The 20,787-nt window shown below is 47.9% G+C and overlaps 1 protein-coding gene across 1 annotated transcript in view; it reads left to right on the top strand.

Moving 5' to 3' along the window:
- Prp8 (pre-mRNA processing factor 8) overlaps nucleotides 1–20,787 on the top strand; it is a 397,724-nt gene that overhangs the window by 203,335 nt on the left and 173,602 nt on the right. The window contains exon 16 of the mRNA XM_065433711.2: nucleotides 10,277–10,403. Coding sequence (XP_065289783.1) covers nucleotides 10,277–10,403 — 127 coding nt within the window. The remainder of the gene's footprint in view (nucleotides 1–10,276; nucleotides 10,404–20,787) is intronic.

Genomic DNA, 20,787 nt, shown 5'->3' with positions numbered 1-20,787 from the left:
CCTACGCCATTTTGAACCGGCGCAAAATACGCACAAAGAAGGCAGCTTTCAAACAAGCTCAAGATGGCGTCCGCCGGCCAACGCGTTCGCAAATGACGACGGCGCGAAGTTCGAACATTTTTGGCAATTTTTTGCTAATTCCGCGGCCACCCTGGCCCGTATAAGTGCGTTTTTAATTATTTTTCGATTAAATTTAGGTTCTAGATTTCGCGGAGGGATTCTTGAATGTATAAACGTAGCGAAAATGCACTTTTCCGAAAATCGACTTTTTTGCGATTTTTTGTCATTTCAAGACCCGCGTCTCCCCTTAAGCAACGGTCCTTCTCAGCTTACCCTAGTATGCTTTCACTCGCAACCAAAGGATACAGTGCGCATGTCACGATAGGATCTTATTGCACTTGGACTTTACATGGAACAAGACACTGCTCCGCTTCAGCAGTCACTATTGGTCGCTCAGTGCGTAACTTGAGGTGCATTCGCAAGCAGCTGCTTGTAATTCAGCCATTTGACTATCTGCTTCTGCGGAAGATTTTATTGTCTTGGCAGTCCCCAGGTGCGGCAGTGAAATTTCGTTGTAGTGAAATCGTGTATAAACATGCTTCGTTATATGCCGCTTTGAATACATGGTTTTCTATGGACAAGAAGTTATAAGTTAAATAATTATTTATACACTTGAACTTCGTTATAACGAAACTGGATATAACTAAGTAAGGGATATATGAAGTAAGTGTAAAGCCCAGACCACACGTACGCTTGCAGACGCGCGCAAGCTCGCGTTCACGCGCCCCCGCATGCGCACACGGTGCGGCATGCCTCGTACGCGTCGAAACGCGGCGTGATCGCGGGGAACAGCTCCTCTCTGTTATCGCGCGCTTGGGTTGCCTCGCGTCGGCGTGCCTGGCTACGCAGCTACGGCGCGGAGCGTTCAACTCTCAGTAAAGCAGATTTATATCGTGCAATAATGTGGTTCTTCCTTCCTTTTTGCACTGATCTAACAGCTATAAAAATATAACAATTACGTTTATAAATATCGAAGCATCTTGAAACGCTGTTAGTAACAAAGTACGAAGCGGCGCCTGCCGAGGCGTCCGTGAGTGAGCCCAGTGAGCATGCGCTGTCGCGCGTCTGTGTGGATGCAAACCACAATTACTCGCGAGGCGCGGCAGGCGCTAGGCGCGTGAACGCGAGCTAGCGCGCGTCCGCAAGCGTACGTGTGGTCTCGGCTTAAGTCTCCTTGAAATTCCTATGTAGACCTGTGTATCCTAGACCTTGGTTTAACGAAGTAAAATTCTTCTGCCAATGGAAATACAGTCGCCGACCATTTATTCGGACGTCACGGGGACTGCGGATATGTCCGAATAAACAGGTGTCCGAAAAACCAGATTAAGAAAAAAAAAGAAGAAATCCTTCATTTCCACGCACTTATTCGGGCTCGGCAGTAGGCTTGAAGAAATCGTGAATGCGCCGTTGCACATTGTTCCGTTTAAATGCAAATCAGATAAGCCTGAATCTTGGAGGGTTGTACGGTCACTATTGGCGGCTGAAAGCACAGTCGCTGCTTGTACAAGCTCCGCACGCGACGGCAGGGTAGCACATGATGCGTCATCTTCCGAGTCGGAGTCATTGCCCGGCGGTGCAGCAGAAACCTGATAAATGATCTCGCCGTCGTCGAGTTTTGCGCATGTCAGTATAGCAGTGTCAGCACCTGTGAAACTTTCAAATGAGACGGTGTCTGGAATCGCAATGAAACCACTGAGCAGGTCTCGGCGGAACATTTTCGGCGTCAGTAGGGAGCACATCAGAAGGCGACAAATCCTAGGCTTCCCGGCACCCGCTTGCTGGCATTCCCCAGCGCAGTCTGCGCGGGCACTGTCGACGCCATTAGACACTAGACGCGATGTTTCCGTATGCCGCGTTGGATCAACGCAACCTCGACACATTGCACAAAGGTGTGGGAACACGTTTAAGGGGGGATGCGGGGCTAAAATACCGATTTTCGGAAAAAAAATGTGTTTTAAAGCTTGAGTTGTTTTGGATTGCTGGTTTAATGAAGAATATTCTCACCAGGTTTGGTTGTTATCGGAGAAGTAGAAAAGAAGAAAATGAATTTTTTTCACGACGCGGTGGGGCGCATTTGCCGTCGAAGGCGTCTGTGAACGCTCTTTTCAAGACGCGGCCGCGGTGCGGGCAAAAAACCGAACGTGAAGTGAATGCCTGTGATAGAAAGTTTGTTTTTCGCGCTGTTTAGTGACGGAATACTTTCCATCGAGACTATGCAAGGCAACTATCGAAGAACTAAAAAAGAAAGGCATATTACTGGCCGCAGAAACCGAAACAGGAGCTCGAACCGAAGCAGTGGGTGGCAAACCGAAACAGAAGCTTGGATTGGCGGAAATGTACCACGTGACCACCCAACGCTGTTTTCGCGCCATTTGGAGTCGTTCCTTCTTTGGTTGCGCTCGACGCTTGCTATGTGTTGCTATATCTTCCTTCTGTGAGCTTATTGCGATCATCGGGTGGCCGGTGGTGTGACCCGAAGATGCCCGCAACGAAGGCTTCGACACGGAAAAGCTTCGGGAAGCGAAAACGCACGACGAAAGCGAGAGGCCTAAACAGCACTGGGCGACCGCCAGCAAGTGAGCGTCTGCCTGTGCGTTCGCCAAGCCCAAGCCTGCTGCCGGCGGCTGATGCGAACCCTACAAGCTCCGATGGTGGTTCGTCACCTATGGAAATGTCTACTGGTTCTGCTGATGGTGGTGAGTGCCAATTGACGACATTTGAAAGGAAGGTCGCGCTACTTTGCCAGGGTCCTGCCGACGAAAGCGAGGAAACGCCGGAGCCCAGCGGCTACCGTTTTGTAAAAGTTACAGCCATCAAGGCGGTGGTAACATCGCTTCTGTGCCCGCATTGTCACGGACAGTCGTTGGACTTGGAAGAAATTGCTGCGGGTGTGAATCTGGAGTTTGTCGTGATGTGTAGATGGTGTGGTGAAGTCAAGAAGGCCGCGCATGCTCCACCTGTGACGTCCAGTCGGCAGCCTGAGCTTTCATTGCGCCTCGTGGTTGCAAGCCGTAACTGCGGCATGAACTACAAAACCATGGCAAACTTTTTTGCGTGTATGGACGCGCCAATGCCCATGCACCACAAACATGAGGGTGCACGTGGCATCAAGAGAGTATTTGACAAGCTGGAACTAGAACATGGAGTCCAGACGATGAAGCACGTCCAACAAGCAACCCATCAAAGCATTGCCCGAGCGAAGACAAGGGCGGTGGACAGCTCTAAAGTTGAGAAAAAGAAAAGAAGGCTTGAAGCAATTGCCACAGAACAGCGTCGCGTTGAAGATGAGGGCCCGACCTATGGAGCAGGGCACTTTGAATAATTTTTTTTTACCACAAAATAAAATAGCATGTTCTCAAATCTTTGAACTCATTTTTCTGAGTTTGCACTTTTTGGGAAAACAAAACCGTTAGGAAAACAATCATTTCTAAACTACATTGCCAAAAGATGCTTTCAAGGTGGTTTCTAGACTGAAATTTTCTCAGGAACAAGATAAGATACTTTTTAGGGTGCTAAATAGTTTCTAACAGAAAATATTTTGAGATGTCTGACATGTAATGACAACAAAAAAATTGAACTTTGTATTTAGATTGATGACATTTTTACAGAAATTGCATAAAAAGCATGCGAGCGGTCTTATCTTGCACTATGAACCATCTAGAAGATATCTAATTACAAACAGTTGATATATCTCCATTATTTTTGAAATGATAGTTTTCCTAAGCTGAGACACATGATTGCTGAATATGAGAGCTATAACTTTTTGTCTGTTTGAGCTAGCGCATTGAAACTTTGAATATATTCTAATGAGCAGATTATAAACGGTCGCTGAAAATTTGATAAAAATTGATGCAGTAGTTCAAAAGTTGACTCTTGAGCCTAGCATCCCCCCTTAAGATAGCTTTCGAGGGCATGAGTTGAACATGATGCGCATATTTTTATAAAACACGATACATCCTCTTTTCTGTACAAACACGAAAGTGAAAATATTATCAAACGGCATTGCGAAGGGTTACGAACGTTGCTTAATATTGCTGCCGTATTGGAGGCGCTGTGGCAGTCTTGTTTTCCGTGTTGATCTCCTCAAAAGCGGACTTGTCTCATTTGATATCACCGGTGCACTTCCGTTTGATGACGTATGTTGGCTTACAACGCCGTCGTTGTCGCTCTCGTCGTCTGTGGAATCTTTGGTGGATGACTCCATGCTGAATGGTTCGGCGGTCGCAAGAAAGTGCTGCCGGTTGCGATTCAGCATTTTGCTGTCCTCTGTCTCTACTCGGTAGGAGCTTGGTTGCTCCGCTCGCATCACTCTGGCTTTGGTATCCCATCGGTCTCCGTGCACTCGCATGACTTGTCCTTTCCGCAAAGGAGCCAGGGAGTGTCTCGGCTGTTTTGTCTGTCGATGCTTCTGCACAGACGTGCTGGGTTTCTCCGCAAAATCTGGCAATGGCGTTTGAAGTCGTCGACCAAATAGCAGTTCACCTGGCGATCTGCCGTCTTCCAGAGGACATGACCTGTATCTGAGCAATGCAAGCCAGAAGTCCTCTTTTCCTTCGGTTGTTTTTTTAAGGATTCTTTTAACCACCTGAACCCCTTTCTCGGCCAAGCCATATGAGCTTGGAAACCGCGGGCTCGAAGTAACATGCTGGAAATCGTATCTTTTTAAGAGGAGCAGAAACTCGTGGATGGAGAATTGCGGTCTGTTGTCAGTGCACACTTCTTTTGATATGCCGTATATAGCAAATACAGTCTAGCCCGGTTATAACGAAGCCACTTATAGTGAAATAGCGGTTATAATGAAGGGATTTCAATGTCCCATTCCCATTTTTGCATTTTCAATACATTTTGGGTCCTGTTTTAACGAAGTAAATAAGAGCGCGTCAGCGGATATAACGAAGAGGTTTAATACCAACTGAAAAATAGTCTGTCAATCAACACATTTTTGCGTCCTTGAGGCAATTTTATCCGCGAAAATAAGAGCGAAATTCGGTTGGCGGCGCCCTTTCGTGGCGTCGTCTGCTCTCCCGCGGAGCGAAAGGTTGCTTCACTGCATCACATGGCACGCCGGTCTTGTGCTGCGCCGTCCTTAAACGGCGTCACGGCATAGAGCGGTAGAGCACGCCGCGCAGGGAAGAAATGTAAAAAAGAAAAGAGACGATTTTTTTTTTTGATGACCTGTTGGTCATTGGAAAGGCTAAGAAACCTCGCGGTTTCGCCAAGGTGCTGTCTATGCCAGTGACGTATGTGAACAATAAGAATGCATGGATGACGCGAGACATTTTTGACAAGTGGCTCGCCGACTTCAACAAGGAGATGGTCTGAAAGAAGCACAAGGTGCTGATGTTGCTTGACAACTGCAGTGCGCATCACATCAACGCACACTTGAGCGCTGTAGAGGTTTTGTTCCTGCCCCCAAACATTACCGCCAAGCTGCAGCCAATGGACCAGGGGGTTATTGCCAACTTTAAGGTCCACTACCGGCGCCGAGTGATCGAGTGCCTCCTGATTGATGTTCACACTGCCGACAATGTGGCCGGCATGAAGGTGCCATTGGTAAAGGCGATTTTCTTCGCAAGCGGAGCCTGGAGGGATGTGAAGCACCTGACCATCGCCCACTGCTTTGAGAAAGCCGGCTTGCCGGGAGTGTGATGGAAGAGACCTTGGCGTACAGCGCCTCCGACAGTGAATGCGATGATGCTAGTTTTTGCCCCTAAGCCGGTCACCTCCGCAGCGGCCATCGCAGCTGTTGATACGCTACGGATGTACCTCGAGAGTCCGGAGTTCGACCACATCGTTGGTTCACAGTTGGATGGTATGGAAGCCGCAATCCTGAAGTCGCACTCGCGAAACGTGTTCAGGGGGCGCTGGACCACTTCTTTCAGCGGCAATAAATCGTTATGCCCATGTTTGCATTTTGTTTCCATAGTCCACATATTACGAAATAGCGGATATAGCGAAGTGATTTCCGATTCCCGCCGACTTCGTTATAATTGGGCAAGACTGTATTGCGCTTGGTCTATCAATCACACCGGCTGCTGACGTGTCCTGCAACTGCTCAACTTCGGAAGAATTAGACAATGCATCATACGCACAAAGATGTGATTTCCCAGCGTACTGGAAGATGTCAACACCAATCTTACACCAGGCATGCACCGGTACTGGGGAGATAAGAAGGGTTTCGCTGTGTTGCTTGTATGCGGGCTTCTGGCATACTTAGCATTTTTTAACCAGATTTTTGACATCAGAGTTCATATCGGGCCAGAAAACCAAATGACGTGCACATTCTTTGCACTTATTTAGTCCCATGTGGCCTTCATGGATTCTTCTCAACATTTCTTGGCGCATGCTGGTTGGCACCATAACCTTGCACCCTTTTATTAGTACCTGCTTGCTGTTGGCAGTTCACTTTCGAAATGCTTAAGCCGTCCCTGCACAGCTTGGTTCTTCTGAAGGCATGTGATGGCACTATGCAAGTAGCTGTCATTTAGTGTTTCTTTTGATAGGTACTCTAACGTGGCATCGCTTACAAGTGACGATACAACACCTACGGCGTCAATCTCGATGTCGTCTTCTGCTTCATCCTTTTGCGGTTTTCCTACAGAGGCACGTGACAGCAGGTGGGGCAACACGAACTGCTTTCCTGGAACAAAGTGCCGAGTGAAATTGTATTTTATTAATCATAGAAAGAAGCGCTGCAGTCTCGGTGGCATGTCAGCAATGACCTTTTGCGAAATATTGATCAGGGGGCGGTGGTCTGTTTCGAGGATGCCCATGCGTCCATACACAAAATGGTGAAATTTGTTGCACCCGTATACCACAGCCCAACGCTTCCTTCTCAATCTGCGAATATCGTTTTTGGGTGTCGGTGAGTATTCGTAAAGCATACGCAACAGGTTTCCGAGCGTCCTCGTAACGCTGTAGCAATGCTGAGCCGATGCCAATGCCAATGCCAATATTGCGCTCCTGCAAGCTCGGCTTCTATGTCATCGCGACGAGACACCCTCCCGCTTGAGACCTTCATTAATTTTCCTAGGATCCATGCATATACGTAGCTGACCGTCTTTCTTCTTGACGATAACTAACAGACTAACCCAGTCTGTTGGCTCCTCAACCTTGGCAATGATGCCTGCATTGAGCATCTGGTCGAGTACAGCCCAAAGTGGTTTCAGCAGCGCCAGGGGTACTCGTCTAGCCATCTGGACCGTCGGTATGACATCTTGTCGCAATACCATTTTGGGCAGCCGCTGAAGGCATCCGGTGCTGGTGAAGACGTGGTATTCCTGCATGAACTCCGTAGTTCCCTTTGTCGTCATTGTATCAACCGACCTGACGAAGAGCCCCAGGCGCTCGCTTGCTTCGAGACCAATAATAGCTTGTCCTTTCTTTACAAGAAAGAAGTCAACTTCAGTCGCCATCTTGCGGACTGTGACCTTCAATCTGGTTACCCCGAAGTGCTTGATGATTTCTCCACCATAGGAGCATAGCACTGAATTACTTTCTCTTATTTGTGCCGCGGGCTGTAGTGCACGGTACATACCATGCGGCAGAAGGTCAGCTTGTGCACCGGTGTCCACTTTCAAGTTGATGTGCTTGCTGCCGACTAGTGCTTCTACTACCCAGTCGCGGTGGCTTTCGACAGTATCTACCAATGCATCGAGAATCATGAAGTCTTCGTCAGCATTGACTTTGGCCACTTGCCTGTTGCCCTTGCTTTGCACAGCAAAATGGTTCTTGCATCCGCATCGTCTACAGGTGCGTCCAAATGCCGGACAATTCCTCGAGCCGTGCTCCCGACCACACCTACCGCATTTAAATACTGCGGATGCACCAGTTTCCTTTGGCCTTGCTTGGATACGGTCAACTTGGCCACTGTTCGCGTGCCCAAGCTTGATTTTGTGCATCTGACAACTCGGCGGATTTGCACACCTGCTCAGCTTTCGCCAGTGTCAATTCCTTGTCCCTTAGCAGCCTCTGGCACACTTTGTCGTCGCTCGTTCCAAATTCAATTTGGTCACGGATCGTTGAATTTTTGATTACACCAAAGTTGCATGATTTCGCCAGGTGCCTCAGGTCCCTTGTTCATGGTTCAAAGGGCTCGCCTTCTGCTTGGACTCGTCGTCGAAATAGGTACCGCTCATGTATTTTATTCACCTGCGCTTCGCAGTACTCATCAAATTTCTTGATAACGGTCGCATAGTCCATTCTTTGGGCATCTTCAGTGAAAGTGAAGTTGTTGTAGATTTCCAACACATCTTTGCCTCCCAAACTGAGCAGTAGGGCAGTCTTTGCGCTATCATCCCGGGGCTTCTCTTTTGGCACTGAGGCTGCTAGGAAAAGCTCGAATTTTTGCTTAAAAAGCTTCCATTGTTTGGCAATGTCGCCACTCAGGCGTAACGGCTCAGGAGGCTTTAAGAATTACATCACGGGTGGCCACGCACTTCTGACACCATGTTTCGTGCCGTTCGAGCAAAGAATACGATCGAGCCAAGTGTCAGTCAACACAGGACGCCGTTGCTTTATTTGCTCAACTATTTATGCGTTGTGGGTAGGAGAGGGAACACGTTTAAGATAGCTTTCGAGGGCATGTTTGTTGATTCCATTGTTAGTGGGCATGCGCAGTAAGGCCAAGTTGAACATGATGCACATATCTTTATAAAACACGATACAACGCCGAGGACCACCAAGGACGACCTATCGGCCTTCCCCTCCTGGCGCATGTGTCCGGGCATGGGTGACGCGCCGTTTCTTGGAGGTAATCTCTCCGCAGCAAGTGCAGAGGCCAGGCTGAAATGGTTGGTGCCTTCATGCGCATTTTGTTTCTCCCGTGTGTTTAGTGTTGCTTAATCTCAAGTTTCAAAGATGCGGTCAGAAGCGCTTTCTCACGTCGTGACTGCGAGTTCATGGTCGAGTGAGATCTGGTAATGTTTGCCTGGGTGCACATGACATGAATAAAGCTACAAAGCTTACTTTGTGTAATTGTCTCTTTGATATCACCATTAATGCACTGCCTTACTGGCGAAACTGCCTTTTTTTTTTCTTCTCTCTCTAGGCTAATACCTGTGTTTCTAATGCCGTGAGCGACGCCGGTGCATTGCTCTCTACGCGACCTGCGCTGCACATGCTAGCATTCATTACCACACTATTATGGCCTGGTCTTCTTGCAGTTTATAACTGCTTACTAACCACATAATATTGGCCACAATTGCTCTGGGAATTTGTAAAGTTGTTTTTAATGCTGGAACTTTAAAACAAAAGTTTTTACTGCAAATACTTCTTTTTATCAACATGTGACTGTATTTGCCCGATTATAACTCTCCTCTGAATCTAATGCGCACTACTTTCTATGTGTTCAAAGTAAAAAACGAACATATAAATTAAATTTCCTAATAAAGAAAAAATTTAATGTACACCCGATTTTTTTTAGCAAGAGAAATTGTTTCACAAGGGCACTGGTTTCCTAAAATAAGCTTCACCACACAATTTTTATTTTCTTATTTTTTTCTGAAGTCAGCTTTGCTGCATTACATTTGTGTGGTACAGTAAAGCCTGTGAATGTTGTTGCAAAGGCTGTTATGGTTTTATGCCCGTTTGCATTGCGCAGGCACTTATTGGCCCAATTTTCTTTCAAAGAAATAGAAAAAGAGTTTGCATTATAATTGTGTAATTGCCATAATGAAACATTAAGTGCTACGGTTATTGGCTGACAATCTTTCTCTGGCCAGCCGAAAATAGGTGTTTTCAGTGAGAGATGTGTATTTGACACATTCACTGTCTCCTAAGCTCTACCAGAGCAGATGCTGCCACTCAACTGGTCGCTACCGTGGTCACCATAGGGGTCATGTGCATGCATGCTTGACTGGTAAAGTTCGAATTATTCGGCGAATGCAGATTTTAAAATTGAGGAAAAATGAAAGAGTTTGGGTCTATAGAAATGCATCAGCGCCAGCTGGCACCATTGTCAGAGTTCGAATTAACCGAAAAATCTAATTTAATGGAGTAAAATTAACGAAAGTGACTGTGTCGAGGTTCATCTGTATAGCGGACTTCAGTATAAAGAGATTCCTGATATAAGTAAGTATTTAACTTTAATGTCTTCATATATGCAGGGCGCACCTCTTTATGCACTGTATAGAGAGGGATGGGTGTCCCTTTGTATCCATGTCTTGTCTTATTATCAGGATCTACTAGAAGTTATTGTCTTGCTTTGGTGTTGCAGTGTGAAGAGTCGGCTGAACCAATCGCAGCGAGAGGAGCTGGGGCTCATTGAGCAGGCTTACGACAACCCTCACGAGGCACTGTCACGCATTAAGCGTCACCTGCTCACGCAGAGAGCTTTCAAAGAGGTGAGTGTTAGCCACGTTGAATTTATTACTCTTCCAGAAGTCACGCTTTGCACTACAATTCCCACAAATAGTACACAAGTCCTGCACACTGCCTTCAAAATTATTTTGTTTGTCTTGCATGAGAACCTTGCCCTTGAGCGTGGAATCATTTTCTTCAGTGCCATTTTTCAAACACGAGCGTAAGTGAGGCATACTTAAAAAAAAACTGCTGTGTTAAAGGGCCCCTTACCAGGTATGGCCTGTGCAAACAGGAAAGCGCAGTGCATACCTCACATGCTGTTGATTGTGTACACAAAGTTCTACAGCGCTGCACGCCATGGAAACATTTGAAATTTCAAACTAAATGCCACACGTTCTCCCCCTCAAGGAAACGCCATTCCCAGCCAGAGAGTTGAAGTAGTAAGCACAAATGCCACGACGTAAAGCGCAGTCCTAGTAACGTCACTTATTGTGACGTTACGTTACATTGGTAAATCGTGCAATGTGGAACGTGCAATGCTACCACCAGAAAGAAAGAAGTGGGGAGGGGAGGAAAGGAATGAGGTGGTGCTCGTCACATGAACTCAACGCAGTCCCCTCGGCTTCGGTATGGGAGGACGGGAAGGGAGAGTATCTGTTAGACACGCTCGCCTCCTAGCAGTATGGTAACAGTGGATTAAATTTCTTCTACCTCTGCCAATAATAAATTGACTTGAAAAATTATTTCAGTTAAATGATCCGTAGACCGTGTTTTAAATCTTCCATTGTAGAAGTAAAATTTGCAACAGTGCCTGGTGAAGGGTCCTTTAAACCTTTGAGAGTCCATCTTTTTGTCAAATATGGGTCCCTACGATCACATTTTTTTTATTGCAGTTTTAAATTCTCCAGACTGACTTATTTCGAAAAACATTTAATGAAATTTTTTTAGTGACCATGGTGTGAAAAAAAAAACAAAAAAATGTTTTCCATAGGTAAACATGCCTCGTTTATTCATGAATGCAGATAGTCTTGCATAAATACTCATAAGATGTAAAATGTAGATGCACTGAAATAGATATATTCCAACTCGGCACTTTGGCAGTAGTTTGCATTGGAGGGACCGCCGCTTGACTCACTTGCAGCAGAGTAGCCAGCACGCACGCCCGTAGCATCATCGAACTGTGTATACGTGAGCACACTCAAGAAAACTGAGTGGTAGTGCGCTCATCACAAAAATCAAACGAGTCAAACTTGCCCCAATCCTTCATCCTCGCGAAAAGAAATGCAGGCATGGCAGCATCATTCGTCTGAGGTGGTATCGTTCGAGTGTACCAGTGCCCGACTGTGAACATATGCAATCGCACCCCTGTGTGCAATAAACGAGCGAGCATCTAGCGGTGACCCTTTGAGATATTAGAAGCCAGATAGACATCGGTTTTTACGAGCACAACCAACGGAAACAGCCTGCGAGACGAAACTGAAACTAACCACTGTGCACACATGCGGATGCGCAAGCAGCTGCTAAAACGCCAGCATATGGAAACCGTTGAATAAAGAAAAGAAAAAAGAAAAGTCAAGTGTGGGCTGGTGAGAGTGTTCGCTGTGGTTTATTTGCTGCTGAATTTATTCAGTGCAGGCAGGAGAGGGAACATGCTTGCGAAGGATTCCGAGGGCACGTGTAACGAAGCTGCTGTCGGTGGGCATGTGCAGTGACAGCAATCATTTCAACACGTGCACCCGATGTGTTGGCTTTATCAGGCACGATACAGTATCCACACAGGTTGGGAGCACTTCCTAGGCAAGAAAGAGTTGAAAAATTGGCACGTTTTTTTAAACATACAGATGGCACCATAATAATACAGCATTGACCACTTAGAACTTCTGATTTCAAAATAATTTGTTGTATCAGTCAAGGTGGTGAAAAACATTGTGGAGATTACGCAAGAATGGCATCTTTCAAGCCACCACAATATCTCCGGAACGGAGCAATCGCGCACTGCCATCTTGGTCTCGTCAGAGAGTGCACTTCTCCATTTTCAAATTTGCTGCTTCAGCTATCTCCTCCCCACAGAAACGAGCTCCCCGAACGCAAATGATTGAAGGTTGTTTCAAAGTCGCTGATTGGCCGCGCGAACCACGCGACTCCAGCACGCTTCGCCATTGGTCGAGCGCTCACTCCTTGGGGGTATTGTCTACTCTTAGCATCTCATGAGCTCTCAACATCTTGACCACTGTAATCTTGATAAGCGTCGATATGTGATAACTGACTCGCAGTGTCGTGCACGAAGAAACAATTCAGCTGCTGGGTTGTCTTGGCATGGCTAACTAAGCTGAGACCAAAACTGCTGTAGCCACGAACCATGCAGAAACGATGATGATGAGCGGGGATTTGCAGTAGTGCCACTTCATGGGGCAGCAAGGAGGCTCTGCTCAAAACAAAAAAATGGCATTCAGCAAGTCGAACCATGCACCGGTCGGAGTCAGTGCATTGTGCTCTCGATCGAGTTGGCTCAAGGAGACACAGCACCAAACGACATATTTTATCGCCAACGTGGTGTGCTGGTTAGGCCTAGCCGTCAAGGCTTTCCGGTGGCATGCCTCTGCGGGAAGCCCACCCTTCATATGTTTGTACCTGTAGACGATTACATGGAGATCGCACATGCGGTCACATGCACGGTCTGAACTGACAGCAGCGCATGCAAAGTGGAGTTTGGTTTCTTGGCCGATTAGCTGCGGCAACTACTGCGCCCACCTACCAAATCTGTATGTGCGCATATTGGGTAGGAACGGCGGAAGGTCACAAGTACACATTAAGCTTGATACCTCCAAACTAAATTTGTGGAACACTGCTTAAACTGGCAGCAGTCAAGGTTGCACGCTCGATACTTGCACATCACGACGCGCATCACAGTGGGTGCATAGAAACTGCAGCCGTGTTCAGTGCAGAGCACACCGCTGATAAGCAGCTGAGCGAAAAGCTTCCTTGTTTCCTAGGCAACCACTGAATACCCGCATCGCGCTGCAACCGTTTTCTTGATTCATTCGTTTGCTCGCTCCTTGTCTCATGCTGCTCCTCCTCTGCATCGCCCTCATTGCTCTTTCCTCCCTTTGGCCAGCGCACCTTGTTGAGAAGCAGCACAAAGATACGATTTGATGAAACATTACATCTGCAAGTTGTAGATGTGACATGTGAAGTAGTTATTCAATAGAAAGTATCTCAGACCGGACACAATTCGTTGCGAAAAGCACGAAGTGAGATGTGGATGATTGCACTACTTGTGTAGTTTCTCGTGCTTAGCGCAGAAGCAGAAGCTTGATGTGGGGCGAGTTGGTATCAGGCACAGAAACTTGAGACAGACAGAAAACAGACGGAAGTCAAGAAACACACTATCCCTCAGCCACTTCCCCTCTTCCCCTTCACCCTGTCAATAATGTTTACCACCACCACCACAAGCTCTTGTGTGTGTCTCACAAACCTACCAACTCTTCAGATTTTTTCATAAAATTTAATAATTTGGTCTCATTCTACAATTTTGCAAGTGTATCAAGTGCTACGAAAAATCAATTCTGTTTGTGAAAATGTAGAGAGAAAGCCCGTGGAGACCGCAGTGAAGTGTCAAAGAGGCTGATTGAGTGATGCAAAGAGGGAGAAGGGAAATGAGCAATGAGGGGGAAGTGAACGGGAGGGAAGTAAAAAAAAAAATTATGCAGAATCCATTTACATTCATTGTCAATGCAAGCTAATAGTTTGAACGAACAAACTAACAACAGTCCTCCCTGCCCTCCTTCCTGGCTGCTCATCCTGGCAACTTGGTTGCCCAAAAGCATGCATGCTTTCCCTAGCTTCCCGTGACAGCCTCCCCTGCTCCTTATTCCCACCCATCTCCACAACTCGGTTGTGTGAGAAATCATGTGCCACAGTATGCACAGGCCCTTTCCCTTGCCTTCCTGGAATGTACAAGTGAGCAAGCTAATGACACAGTTCCCCCCCCCTAGTACTTCATCCCGCACCTACCCGCAACTCTGTTGCGTGTGAACTTGTCTGCGCTCTTCCCGAGAGCACACGCCCTTTCCCTCAGCGCATTTCTTTGCTTTTTCTCTCCCCAGTACGACCACCTATTGTCAACCAATTACCAACAATGAAAACTGCCAAAAGAGCCTAAAGGGCACGTATGAGCCTAAGAACGCTTTAAAAGACTAGAGCGACCCTGGAAACCCCTTAGAGCTTTCCTCCTGAAAAAGGGCGCTCTACCCATCCTAAAGGTTGACTCGGGGGGGACGGCACCACGAGGAAGGTGCTCGAGGCTGCCGGCACTTCTCCCGCATCTGCCATTGGGTTCGCAGTTTTGCGCAGATCATCATATGAGACAGGAGATTTGTTATCTCACATCATATAATCGAAGTATTTAATGCGTCATCTCTATGTGGAGTTTGTCAGAACTACACTAATCTGGTGTAAAATATGAGACGTCACAAAATCGGAGGATGTAAACTGAGGCTTCCCTGTTGTTATGGAGGCAGCGAAACCGGCAGGAGTCAAGTCACTTTGCTGTCAGTCTGCTGTTCCCAAATTTTGCTCCAGCTTGTGTGCTGCGTCTAAAGGGAATACAGTCAACGACCGATTTTTCAGACCCTCTAGGGAACGTAAAAACGTCCGAAAATTCAGGCAGACCGAAAAAATGAGTGCATGCAAAAAAAAACACACCTTTTTCTTTTTTTTCTCAGATCTAGAGGTAAAGGGCGAAGTACCAGGCTTCCGAAACCCTGCCAAAGCATCAGTAAAGTGGCTATAAAAAGATGCGTTAAAAAACTGTGTATGCAGCCGACTGCCGGTTTATTATGTACATGTGCATCGTCGGGCAGCCGATGTTGTTGCTGCAGTGACTTGAAGAACTTGTTGATTGTTGTTTGGACGGCGCTCCGGTTGCATGCGATCATATTCGCCTCTATCTGAGCAAGGGTCATGTCAGCACTGTACACTTATGAAAGAGTCAACAGTGCTCGCGTCAATTCGGCGCTTGTAGGCGGCGCAGGCATTGGCTCCTCATTTTCAAATTGGAGTCTTCTGAATCTCCCACAACCTGACGGACTATTCCCTCGTCAGTCAGTTCTGCGCAGAAGTCGAGCTCGTTGTCAGCGTCAACCAACTGTTCAAAAGTTGTTTCCGTGGGTATGGAAACCCCAGCAGAGTGGAGGTCGTTGATCACGTCGTCCATGGGCGCCAAACTCGTTGCTCACGCCAGCCTGCGATCGGCCGCTCATGACTTGCTTAATAAGGCAGCTTTCTTCTCCATCGTTAACCTACGGTACTGCTTTCCGCGCTTCGATGCCATCGGCGAGGACGACGAAGACGGAGTGGGGGCCATCGAAGGCAAGCGAAATCCTCAAGTTGCGAACTGTGGAGTTCGCTGACGAACGTCGAAGCACCTAGGCCTAGCGTCACAGAGCACACTTGACACAACAGCACAACCACACACCACGCTAGCCAACACGTGGCCGGCGCAAACAAACAAAATGGCGCCGCTCCGGAAACACGGTTGGAAACGGAAGTGCGGCGATGAACATAGCCAGCGTGGCCAGACCAAAACGGTGTGTGACGGCTAGATTTGGCTAGTTGTGGTTCAAAGCGCCGATATGCTTTGGCTGCAAGTTGATTTCCTTCGCAAGGACGCTGCGCGAGGAGCCAAAGGACCTTCCGTCACGTCAAAAAGTCAGGAAAATTGGACGGCGGAGGGTTCGAGCGTCTGAAACTTCAGATGTCCTTATACATTGATTCTATGTAGCTCGTGGCATTGGTGCGAATACGTTCGAAATATCAGGCATGTCCGAAAATTTGGGCGTCCGAAAATTCAGTCGTTGACTGTACATATGCCACAACAGGTGTGCACTCAGAGCAAAGTTTCTAACTGGTCAATCAATACTAGGCTCTATGAAGACTGGAGCAATGATTCATTTCAACTGTGTTTTAACAGTAGATTCTAAGTGGATACATAATAATGATACTTTACTGAACTCTTGTTGTAGCTTCGACGGGGCGGTCGGATGAAAGGTTTACGGCATGAGGCCTAACAGCCGGGGCGTGCAGCGCCGCAAGAAAGAGCCGGACTGCTCCAGTCGGGGACCAGACGAAGAATGAACTTTTATTTCTCCGAGGGGAAGCAGGAAGGCAACTTACAGCGTTTGGCGCTGAGTGGCGCCCTGATGTAAAGACCCAAAACCGAAACCAGAAGTTAACACAGGATACCACATCACGAGTCAAAGAACACATGTTAGCACTGTAGCATACATGATAGTGATGTCATCTTTACACAATAGAAAATGATATCTTTGGCTTCCCTCTTTAAGGGGGGACGCGGGGATCAGATCGCGAAAATCGCAAAAAAGATCGATTTTTGGCAACGGCGCGTTTCGGTATCTGCAATGCCTAATGTACACTGTATCAAAATGGTTTGACTGAAAACGCACTAAAAGTGCCCGAAAAAAATGAATTTATGAGTGCGTAGGGCGAGAAAACAGCTTTAATTCGCGTAAAATCACCGCAATTCGCGGAGCCCTAACTCGTCTTTCCCGCCACCGAACGCCGCCATCTTGGTATCGTTCGAAAGCTCGAAGTTTCGCCATTCCCTTTCTGAATTCCTCGGTCGTCGCCATCTTGTAACAAACACACAAACACAAAAGAAGCGCGGGTCTGCTAGAGGCGGTCACACGGGCTCTGCGATGAAAGCGGGCCTCCGATTGGTCGCCGTACTGAAAGGCGTCTCGCCATTGGTTGCTGCTGCAGCAGCGGGCAAGCTGGCAACCACAGCGGACCGCAGTTGTCTGCTTAGAAAACCACGCCGGCGTGTTTCTTCGTTTAACACTCGCAGAATTCGGATTTATGAAAGCTCCCAGGTCAGTGATGGATCGTCACTCGCTCGAAAAGAACTTTTAAATGAAGCATGCCTTCGGAAAACGGAAGCGCAAGCCTCCTACGGCGAGAAAAAGACGGCGGCCAGCGGGAGAAGCGGAGAACCCGACTGAACACGCGGGATAACGTGCCGCGTTATCTTGCACCGTGCGATTCCAGCAGCTAAGCCGACAATCGCCCTGTGACATCGACACTGATAACCAAGCCACCGGAAGACGTGCCAACGGGGGCTCTGCGTACGACGCGCGCGAGTCGGCAGCCGAGATCGCGTTGTTGGAGGCGACGCGGGTCGAAGGTCTCCATCGCCGGCAGAGACGGTGTGCGTTTCCGATGCATCGCGCGACAGGGACACGCAGCCTGCGAGTGAGCCCCAACCGTCGACAAGCTACATACTGTATGGTGACTCAAGGCTCACCAGACGAATCGTCGCACGATTCAGACGCGCCTCGAGCCGCGTTTTGTGTCAGCGGTGACTGCAGAAGCGCAGGCATGCAGCGTTCGCGACTCCCTTCGCGCAGTGTCCGCGACTTAGCGGAAGCAGCAATGCCAAGAACAAATTTCGGCCCCTTGTGACTGTGAGTTCATTATTATGCCTGTTTCCGCGATGAACCCTTTGATCGCTAAAACTCTGTGCCCAAGATGCCAACAGCGTTCTGTGGGTACACTGCGATACCAGGCTCGGTCTGGCAGTGAAAATGGTGGTCATGCACTACTCCAGACGGCGCAAGAAAAGGATAAAGAACGCCCGAAGAAGGCATCCAAAGCCCACCAAACAATGAGGCAAAGGTGTAAGAAGATGCCTGACAACAATGATTCAATATATTACAGCCCTGGTGCTTTTTAATAAATTTGCAGTGCTTTTAAAACTTTGCAGCCAGTTTTCTCAATTGCATGTTTTTTGTCAATCACCTCGCTCGTGGAAAGCGTAGCACAACAATGGCTGGACCGATTTTGACCCAGTTTGTTTTTCTGTGATCCACAAGCTGTGCTGTACGTCAACACAGTCTTGAAATGTTTCTTTATCTTTCCATTATTTAATTATTTCACAATTACTACATGGCTCCATGCAGTGAAGCACAGTCATGTGCATGTTATGTTGAGCAAAAAATTATTAGTGCACTAAAAAAAAAATCGAACACTGTCTTGATGTAGATTAGACATCTGGGCAAACATGCAAGGTATTCCCAGCTCCCTATCACGTTTCGTTACTGTGCCAGGCTTTCCACAAGCAAGGAACTTGTAAATTCTTATAAAACGAAAACTAATTAAGATATCCTAATGAAATTTTAGATTTGTCACTTTATTGCAATGTGCAGTGTGTGTGCCAAATTTCAGCCCCTTCTGTGAAGAAACAAAAAAGTTAATTCTGATCCCCGCCTCCCCCCTTAAAAAAAACTCGCAACATGAAAACTGAATGAATTATTGCACTCCAGTTCTGCAGTTTCAGTACCCGTCTTGGGTGGATGACGAGATGCAGCCTTGCACACACCGATAACACAAAGAATTCACAAAGTACAAAAGTAGACAGTAACAAACATCTGTGTGCCCCCTGGGACAGCACTGATGGGTGGCTCATTCGCCCTGAGCCTGACTCGAGACAGTCTCTATGGCTGTCGTGGATTTGGCATTGTGCGTAAAAGCACTTTACATTCCATAGTCCCCCCTTAAGAATGGTAACTACAGTGAAACCTCGTTAAACCGTAGTTGGCCGGAGCTCGGAAAAAGTACGTACTAAACGGTAGTACTGTTAAACCGAATAGCATGAGATCGCCCACGTGCCTGTCGAAAATGGAACCCAGAGAGAGTGCGATGAAAGGGGAAAAAAAGCATGCAGTATTTATTCACTTCGCGCGACAAAAGTGTTATTTTCGCTTGATGCCGCAGCGGCCTAGCACGACGACCACAGCGGCCTCAAACTTGCTCCAGCCCCCTCTTCTCGGCAAACACTCGCATGGCAGATTCCTCGTTCGCGTAACGTATTCTCCGTGCACGTGCGCAGTAGTGTTACAGAAGTCCTGGGGGCGCCTTTTTCATTGCCGGCTGCTGGAGTTTGGAATACTTCTCATTTGGAATAGAGTTACATTATCGAGCCCCTGCTCTCGTTGCGACGATTGCGCTCACGAGGCTAACGTAACGCGCAGCTTATGCCACTGTCGGGCCTGAATCGCCCGTCCTGCGCTTTTCGTGTCGTCCTTATCACTGTCGCAAGTCGACACTTTGGCAACAACACAGGCAACGATGGCGAAAAGTCGAACCTCGTAGCCGACATGTCTTCGCGGTCGCAGCAGCGCTGCCGAGCAACTTCTTCGCATTCCAAATGCCACACACTGTAGTCAACAGGAAATCCCTGTTGCGTGCCAGGGCCGACTTCTTCGTGTCACGTTCGATAGCACGGACGATGTCTAATTTTTCTATGCTGAGCACCCAGCGTCTTTTTTATCTGAGCTTCGGAACGACGCAAGTCGTCGCTTGCACCACGCCATTACGCTCTCTGGCAAGGCGTCGAAATGATGTTGATGTGGCTTCTTGCGCAAACGCACAGGGCGCTTGGAGGCTGTTGTCCGATCTCAGGGGCTTGTTGTTCTGCCGGGCCGCCCGATGGGGACGGCGCACCGCCGTTTTTGCACGACGAAAAGTTGAAACGCTATGTTTTAACCGATGCATACGCAATAAGATGTGGGGATGCTCGACCCTCGCGCCTCCCCTGATGTTTTTCCCGCATAGTGCGTCTCCTGTAGTGCGGCTTCGCCGCACACGCAGCGGTCGGAATGGTACAGGCGCAGTGCGAGAGATGGCGCTAGTGTTGCGCTGCTGACGCCGCGAGGTTACTTGGGCGCCGAAAGGAAGGCGCTTGCTCTCTTGGCTTCGAGACAACAAGCGGGACGGACGTGCTGCACATGCAGCAACCGCTCTTCCCCGGCGGGTCACCGAATAGCGCGGACATTCCGCGCGCGCTGCGACCGATGCATCTGCGAGACCGCCTTGCGTGGCCGCCTTCGAACGCGCCACGATTTGCGTGACTATACACGCGAACGACCAGGCGTTGGGATCCAGCATGGAGCGAACATATTTGCTCGCTCTGCGGTCGCGGTGAGTCGGACTTCTAGATTTGTCGCGCGCCCATCGGCATGTTTTGTGGATAGCAACTCGGCTAGCAGGCATTGATCTATGAAAGGTGCAATAAATGCCCTTGTGATTGTTTGCACTACTGTGTTGTCGTTCCTTTGTCCCAAGAGTACGGTGGGAGAATCCCACATCAGACCCCACAAAGGTGCTACGGTTTATGCGGATACAAAACACATTATGTTCAATGGTTGCTGAGTCGGGGATTTGACTTTACTACTTTTAAAACGAAACTACTGTTTAAGCGGGTACGGTTTAACGAGGTTTTACTGTACATTTTAATGTTAAAAACTTTTTTGGCATGAAAAACAAATTAGTATGGCAATCAGCACCGTAGTAAAATGTGCATGCATGTTTATGCTGCAAGAAATGTGTGGTATTCCTTCTGCGGGGATG

This window comes from Dermacentor albipictus, chromosome 2 (assembly GCF_038994185.2).
Source record: "Dermacentor albipictus isolate Rhodes 1998 colony chromosome 2, USDA_Dalb.pri_finalv2, whole genome shotgun sequence".
NCBI lineage: Eukaryota > Metazoa > Arthropoda > Arachnida > Ixodida > Ixodidae > Dermacentor > Dermacentor albipictus.
Note: the sequence above shows the minus strand (reverse complement) of the source record. Positions and strands in the feature narration are given on the sequence as shown.